At 55.1% G+C, this 7,889-nt stretch overlaps 1 protein-coding gene across 1 annotated transcript; it reads right to left on the reverse strand.

The window, feature by feature from the left end:
- ARID3C (AT-rich interaction domain 3C) lies at positions 361-7,200 on the reverse strand. Its single transcript, XM_018052839.1, has 7 exons — positions 6,781-7,200; positions 4,874-4,946; positions 2,635-2,818; positions 2,202-2,485; positions 1,301-1,483; positions 983-1,072; positions 361-525 (listed from the first exon to the last, which is right to left on the reverse strand). Exons 1-7 carry the CDS (start codon positions 7,102-7,104, stop codon positions 425-427), a joined length of 1,239 nt encoding a protein of 412 aa, XP_017908328.1. The 5' UTR covers positions 7,105-7,200; the 3' UTR covers positions 361-424.

Raw genomic sequence — 7,889 nt, forward strand, 5'->3', positions numbered from 1 at the left:
GGGATTGCAGCTTTATTATCCAGATATGAACTGAGGGACATCTCCTTTACAACAACCCAACCCATCCCTTCACCTGGCTCCTGAAGAGAAGCAGGTCTGACTTGAAGAGGTGGCATTCTAAAGATGACACTGGCACAGGGGAGCACATGAGGAGATGATGGTAAGAACTCTTATTATTATCGGGGGAAGAACTCTTTGGTAGATGCTGCTGGAGTTGGCCAGGGAGGAAGTCCCCTCCTTTTGGCAATGAGGTAGATGTAACATCAAAAGAAATCTCTTTGGCTTCAAGTCCATATGGCAGTGGGGGGTGGGGGTGGGTTGTGGTCACCTCCCTGGGCTGGGTCCTAGAATGGGCACGCTGGAAGAATGGGTCTCCTTCCCCCTCAGCAATGGGGTCGGGACTCTCAATTTCAAGTAAGAGTTCTCAGGGTGAGGTGCTGGAAGGGGGCCCTGTCGGGAGTGGGGGTGCAGGGTTGGTTGGGCCCTGGGAAGCTGGTACGGGCTGGCGACGGGCAAAGAGGACACCTAGCAAAGAGATGAGGAATTGGTAGAGGGCAAAGACAAGCAGGAAAAGGTAAGGCAAAGAAATAGAAGAAGGAAACAAAAGTCAGTGTCCTGATTGCTAGAATATCTCACACAGAGCCCTGTCACAACCAACGAGGACAAGTCCCTTGAGTCAGTTAAAGACTCTTGTGCCAATATAGATACCCTCCAACATGTAAACAAGAAACATTTACACTGATACACAAGCCCATGATAAGACATCCCATGGTATTCATGCCAGAGAGGTCATGCCTTGGACCCCATGCCATGTAGACACCCCCTTTAATCCAGGTCAGTGTAGCAATCCCCTGAACCCCATGTTACCCATGCAGGTTTGGATATCCCTGAACCTCATGCTAGTAGAGAAAGTCTAAAACCTCCATGCCGGCATAAATACCCCTGACCTCATGCGAACAGAAACAGCCTACAGGACCCATACCAGTGTAGACCACCCCGTTGATCTCTAGGGCCATGTTGATACTGCTGATACCAGTGCCTGCCAGACTGAGAGGCCCATCCAGCCGCTCTTCTGTCCCGGAGGGAGCAGGGAAGTCACATTTTGGGGAATTAGATTTCAGCTATAAGCTCCCCCCTCCATCCCTGTAGACAGCCCCCATCCCACTTCAGCCCCACACCTGTAATCACAGAAGTGTCTACTGAGGGATCTATCTGCCCCACCTCTAATGCCTATTGGGTGATGAGTCTGTCCTCCCTCATTGCACAGGCTAAGCCCTCTCAGCAACAAGTCCCTCCTCACCCCTAAGGGGAACCTTGCCACGGGGCAGGAAACTGGGGGGTGTGCTGTGTCGAGGTAGGTCCATGGGCCCCATCAGCACAGCCCTCTTCTCTGGGGGTTCCTCTGGTGCCACCTTCTCACGTGCAGGTCCAAAGGCCAGGCCCACAGGCAGTGCCAGTCGAGGGGTGGAAATTCTGCTCTCCTCTGGAAAAAAAACCAGATCATTTAGCTCCCCTGGCCCAAACAACTCTGTCCCTGCATCTAGTTCTCCCCATAGGCCTGGGACCAAGGGAGGTTACCCAAGTTCAAGCACCAAATTCAATCTCCCCTCCCATCCAGTCTCAGCGTAGAGGCTCTGAAGCTGGAGAGCTCAAAAAGGCCAATATACCTGACTAGGTTGGTCCAATCTGGGGGAATTCCCTTGCTTTTTTAAAATTTATTTTTTAATATAAATTTATTTATTTTAATTGGAGGCTAATTACTTTACAATATTGTATTGGTTTTGCCATATATTGCCATGAATCCGCCACGGGTGTACCTGTGTTCCCCATCCTGAACTCCCCTCCCTTGCTTTTGATTGTTAAATAATCCAGGGAAAATAGCAGGCAGAAACCACATGCAGATAGAAGCCATCAGTGAACAGGTGTGGAATGAAGCTGCTCTGGATAAGGGACCTTTTCCTGAGCTTCAGCCCCACACCGCGCGGTAACCCATACCCCGGAGCTCCCAACGTTTCACTGATTCCAAACATCACGACACCTAAACCTTAGCATACACCAAACCTTAGTGCCCATCAGTCCTTATTGTCCCCATACTTCGATGCCTCCCAGACCTCAGTGTTCCCATATTTTAATGTTCCCTTTATCTCAGTACCCTTCTAGATCTCAGAGACCCTCAAAATTCAGCCGCTCTACCCTCACACCTTTCTTAATGGGGCTCGGACTTAGCTGCGCGCAGGCGTGGGCCGGCAGGCCGGAGGCGGGGCCTTGAGCAGAGTGTGGGCCGGGGATGGGCGGGGCGGGCCCGGGCTCGGGGGCGGGGCCAAGAGTGCCCCGGGGTGGCTGCCCAGCCAGGCCGAAGAGCGGGGCTGCGGTGTAAGCCTGACGACGGCCCTCGCGCCGGTTGCTGTCGATGGCAGCCTGGAGCTCCCCAGGGGAGCTGAGCGCCCGCGTCTCGCATTCGTACGGATACAGATACTTCATGTACCTAGGAGCAGACGGGGTGGGGTGGGGTGGGAGGCTGGGCCCAGCTGATCAAGCCACACACCCGGACAAGAACCCTCCGGGGGCCCCCCCAAGCCCCCGGCCCCCCGCTCCCGCGCCTCGCTCCCACCGCTCGCGCGCGCCTGGCCTCACTGGGTGCGTAGAGTGAAGGCGGCCGACGTGATGGTGGTGGGCAGGCTGAGGCCGCGCGTGACCTCCCGCCACACCTTGCGATTGATGACTTCCACCAGACCGCCCTTGGCCGTCACCAGGCGGAACAGCGCGTACAGGTCCAGCACCTGCTTCGCCATGATGGGCACACGGTTCACGGGTGTCCCTGATGAGGGGTGAGCAGAGAGTCAGGACACTAAGACCCTGTCTGCCGGCATCCTCAGAGAGTGGAGGAATTGGCTGCCTGGACCAGTCTTGGCGAGGCCCTGGCAATGGGGAGGTGGGATTGCAGGCGGAGCCCACAGCCTCCAGAGCCTCCACTGTAGCAGGAAGGATGGGAGGCTAGACTAGAGGGTGGCAAACTCCTTCTGTAAAGGGTCAAACAAATGGTAAATGTTTTAGGCTTTCCAGGCCAGTCTCTTAGAGCTACTCCACTCTGCCACTGCAGGCTGAAAGGATATTTAAAGGAATAGAATATAGAGGGTATTTAAAGGAATGAACGCGGCTCTAGTCCAATAAAACTTTATTATTTACACACTTAAATTCAAATTTTGGAGAAGGCAATGGCACCCCACTCCAGTACTCTTGCCTGGAAAATCCCATGGACAGAGGAGCCTGGTGGGCTGCAGTCCATGGGGTTGCTAAGAGTCGGAAAGGACTGAGCGACTTCACTTTCACTTTTCACTTTCATGCATTGGAGAAGGAAATGGCAACCCACTCCTGTGTTCTTGCCTGGAGAATCCCAGGGACGGGGGAGCCTGGTGGGCTGCCGTCTATGGGGTCGCACAGAGTCGGACACGACTGAAGTGACTTAGCAGCAGCAGTAGCAAATTCAAATTTCACACGTCCAGAAAGGTTATTCGTCTTTCAAATTTTCCCCTTATTTAAAAATGTGAAACCCCCTTCTTTTCTCGTGGGCGATTAGCTTTGGCCTCCTGGCTTTAGTTTGCCGCCCCCGGGGGTAGACCATAGGAAGGACTTCCTGACAGTGCTGAAGAGCCAGACTCCTCTAAGTAGCGGCCCCTGGGTGGCTGCAGAGGCCGGGGGATGGTGAATGGAAGAAGCAGCCCCCGCCGCGGCTCGCCGACTCCGCAGTCCCCGCCGCCCCCGCCGGCCGGTCCTGACAAAGGGGCCTGTCTGCGCTGAGCGATGGGCCCCAGTTAATTCCTTACCGATCTCGGCCCCTTCCGCTGCCGCCTTTGGACCCGAACAATTAGCTGCGGTCTGATTAATGGGGGAAAATTATCGGCCCCGCGGGACACCCTCCCCCGCACAGGGAGCACAGTAAGGCAGGGACCTGAGGGAGGCAGAGCTGGGGGGAAGAGGGGGCTGGGATCTGCTCAGACCACACTATCCCACCCAGTGGAGGGGATACCAGGAGGAAGGGGCAGGGAGGAGACATTGGGATCAGAATGACCCAGCCTTCCTGGGGAGCAAAAGGCCCTGGAGCCCCACTGAGGGTCCCTGGTTGGGAAGGGACCTGCGCGGGGTGCTGGCCTGGCCCTGGGGTGGGGGCCTGAGGGACTTTGGCCGCCAGCTGCACTAAGGGGGTGGGGGTGGGGGCCAGTGCAGCCAGTTAATTAGCGGCTTATCAGGCCGCTCTAGGAGTGAGTTAATTAGCTTTGTAGAGAGAGATAATGAGTCAGTCTTCTGGACCCATGAATCTGGGGAGAAGCTGAAGTGATGAACTGCCGCCCACCCTGATCCCTTCATGGACCCTTGTTGCATTCACTTCTGGCTCTGAGATTTCTGGAAAGGAATTCCTTCTCCTCCACAGCACCCCCTACCCCTCAAGAAGTCCTTCCTTGGGTCTAATTCCAGTCCTTCCTGCTGCAAAACACATTGGATGTTTCCTGCCTGAAGCAAGGGGAAACTGAGGAGAGACAAGGCTGGAGGAAGGGCCAGGGAAGAGAACCAAGGCATTTCCAGTACCCCAATTCTGGAAACCCCCACACCCCAGGCCAGCCCCCTACCACTTCACCCTCCCACCCTCCCAATTGATCCCACACTCATTAACCTGCCAGTGGGCTGCCCACTAATTAATCCCTGGGTGGAGAAGGGGGGCAGGGTCAGAGGTTAAAGATGCTATTGAGGACCCAAAGGATAGGTGCTGCCAAGCCCAGATCTCTGCAAAGAGGACCCAAACTGAGGATTAAACCCTGGGGTTTCCCTTCCTTGAACCTGGTACGTGAGCGTCCCTCCCTTACATCAACCCACTCACCCCTCTTCTGCATGAAGCTAAACAGGTCATCCAGAAATTCTTTCCTCTTGGGGTCTGCATCGAGCTCGTACAGCTGGGGAAAAACAGGTCATTTCCCAGCTCTGTATCCACCCCCCCACACACACACTGGGACCCCCTTCAACTCCAACCCCTGGATAAAGGACCCCAGCTGAAGGGGCAAGGAGGTTCTGAAACATAGACTTCCTGAGAAAGCATTGAGCTCTTTGCCCTGGGGGCAGGTAGGGACATTTTCCCCCACCCCTGATATATACAGACACCCTCTACTGGCCAGTAGTGCTGTGCCCTGGGCAGTTAACACCACCCACCTGGGGAGTAAGGGAAGAGAAAGCTGCAGATGTTCTGCCTGCCTTCCAGAGCCCCAGGGAGGAAGTCAGGCTGGTGCTGTGTTCTACATTGAGGAAATTGACAGATATGGCTGAGTCACTCATTCACTGATTCATTTGTGCTAGGGTTTCTGGCTGCTCACACATCGGTGTGCCAGGACTGGGGTTGAGGGGCAGAGATGCCTCTAACCTATCCCTCTGGCAGGGTGGATGCTCAGGAAAGCTGGATTGAAACCTAGGGCCTCTCAGCCCACATTCTGGTCTGATCTCCTTCCAAGAACAGTTTCCTCTACTTCAGAAGCTGCCACAAAGCCAATGGCTCTGGACCACCCAAGACCTGTAGGGTGAGGACTTGAAAGGCCAAGGATCCTCCCACCCCTTCTCAGTCACCTACTTCCAGTATCAGCTCTCAAATACCCCAAGGAGGGACAATCCCTAAGTTAACAGTGTCTTTTACCCAAGTAACAATCCCTGAGAAACACCGACAGGTAACACTCCATCCCCTAATAGGAACTCTCAGAGTAAAAAAATACCCATGAGTAACAAACCCCAGAGATGCACCTTTAGATCTACACTCCCACAAGCACTGAGCCCTAAGTCTTAGATGGATACCTGCAAATAACACGCGTGCTTTCCAAGTAATAAGCCTCTGAATTACACCTAGGAGAAATAGTCACTAGAGCCACATCTCCAGAGTAACAGAGCCCTGAGAAACAGTCCAAGTTTTACACAAAAGCCACAGAATCTAACCACAGATTAACACTTCGGGAAAATACCCCAAACCAACACCCTATGAGTAACACCACCAGAATAGCACACCTAGAATCAGTGCCCTGCATAACACCTTCTAATGACAGCCTAGAGTAGTGCCTTAGAATAACATCCAGATGGGTTCTGAGGGGATGAAGAGCCTCAAATTAAGGCCCTGTGAGTAAGGTCCTGTCATGCCCAGCTGCCCAGGGGCCCTTCAGTCCCACTGTGACTGTAGTGGTCATCATGGGCTGGCAACTGTCACCCCATAGGACTCAGGCCAGGAAGAGGATTTGGATGGGGAGAAGGCAACAAGAAAGAGACGAGGTGGATATCAGCTTGCCAATGGAGTGGCGACCTCCACTCCACTTTTAAAGCCAGAGGAAGGCATCCCAGGACACCTCGACTGGTCCCTGGACTCTGACCTTGTGACTTGATGTGGAGAAGGTGGCATAGTGCTGGCACTGGAATCCCCAGTTCCCAGATCCCCCTTCCTCAGAATTCTTGAAGATTCCTACATCCCTCCCCCTTGCCCTTCCAGCCTCAACAACAAGTGCCTTCAGTCTGTCGGCCTCCATTTTTCTGGGTGTCTCCTGCACCTCGCGGTGTGTGCCTTCTTTCAGTCTCTCGGGCGTGTCTGTCTCTCCCTCCCTGTCACTGTCTCTCCCTGTCTCCCCACGGTCTCTCTCCAGGTCTCTATCTCTGTCCTTCCATCCTGCAGAGCGCAGTGGGGGTGGGGGTGCTATTAATCCCCTTGCTCTGTTTTGCCCAAAGAGTAGGAAGGGGGAGGGCCTGACATTGAGAGGGTCCTACCTGCTTGAACTGCTCCTCATAGGTCCACTCGTGGGGATGAGGTCCAGGGGGCTGGCTGGAAGGTGAGCTGCTGCCCCGGGTCCCTGGCCGGCTCTCCTCGGCTGCCTCATCCTCTGCTCCAGCTTCTTCTTCCTCCTCATCTTGGCCATCCTCTTCTTCCTCAGCTCCAACCTCCCCCAACCCCCTCTCAGGGGCCTCCAGGGTGCGGGATCCAGGAAAGGAAGGCCCTGGTGGTGCTGGTGGTGGTGGTGGTGGGTGTGGAGGGGCCAATGGCCCCACCCCCTGGGCCAGCCTGGCTGCCTGCTGCCTCTGCAGGGCTTCCATGACAGCTTCCAGGCGCAGTCCCCCCACGGGTGGAGGGGCTGGCACCAGGCGGGGCCCTGAGGAAAGGGCTGCCTGTGGGGGAGGGAATGATGGGTGTTGGATCCAACCAAGGGGAGGTGGTCATGGATTCAGGGAAGCACCAGTGGGGGCATGAGGAAAAAGTCAGAAAGATCGCTTTCTCAGAAATCCACCGAGGGGTAAAAAGAGCAGGACAGGGACTGGGCCCAGAGAGACAGACACGGACATTGACAGAGCACAGGTAGAGACTGAGCAGATCAAAGAGGGTGACAAGGACCAAGAAACAGAGAGAAATGGAGGGGAGAGAGAGAAGGACAGGGAGATGTGAGGACAGAAATGGAGATGGGCCGGAGAGATGGGGAGAGACAAGAGACTGAGAGGGACCAAGGTGGAGAGAGGCAGAGACAGAGATGGGGAGAGATGAGATTAATAGAGACATCAGAGAGAGACTGGGCAGATAGGAGCTAGAGGAGCAAGAGATAAAAATCAAAGACCTGAGTGACAGGCTGTCCAGGGAGAGTCACAGAGAGACAGAGGCAGACAAATAGTAAGACCAGGGGAGAGAGGGACCGGAGAGGACCGCAGCAGGAGGCAGAGACGGAAGAAAGAGATTAGACAGAGACAGGGCAAAACAGTTAATAGACAGCGGGGCAGAGACACGGACAGGGGGAAAGACGGAGCCGAGGCAGAGAGGCTGAGGACTAGACCCGAGGAGGAGCGGGAACAGAGGACCCCCGGGACAGACCCCGGGACGGGCCGGGGACGCC

The sequence above is a fragment of the Capra hircus genome, chromosome 8 (assembly GCF_001704415.2).
Source record: "Capra hircus breed San Clemente chromosome 8, ASM170441v1, whole genome shotgun sequence".
Lineage (NCBI taxonomy): Eukaryota > Metazoa > Chordata > Mammalia > Artiodactyla > Bovidae > Capra > Capra hircus.

Bases quoted from the DNA above. Each gene is read 5' to 3' on its own strand.
- ARID3C (XM_018052839.1), bottom strand. From the start codon at position 7,104: ATGGAAGCCCTGCAGAGGCAGCAGGCAGCCAGGCTGGCCCAGGGGGTG. The intron at 4,947-6,780 runs GTAGGACCCTCT...GTTTTTCCCCAG, and splicing joins ATGAGGAGCAGTTCAAGCAG to CTGTACGAGCTCGATGCAGA. The intron at 526-982 runs GTATGGGTCCTG...TCTCTTTGCTAG, and splicing joins CAACGGGGTGGTCTACACTG to GTGTCCTCTTTGCCCGTCGC.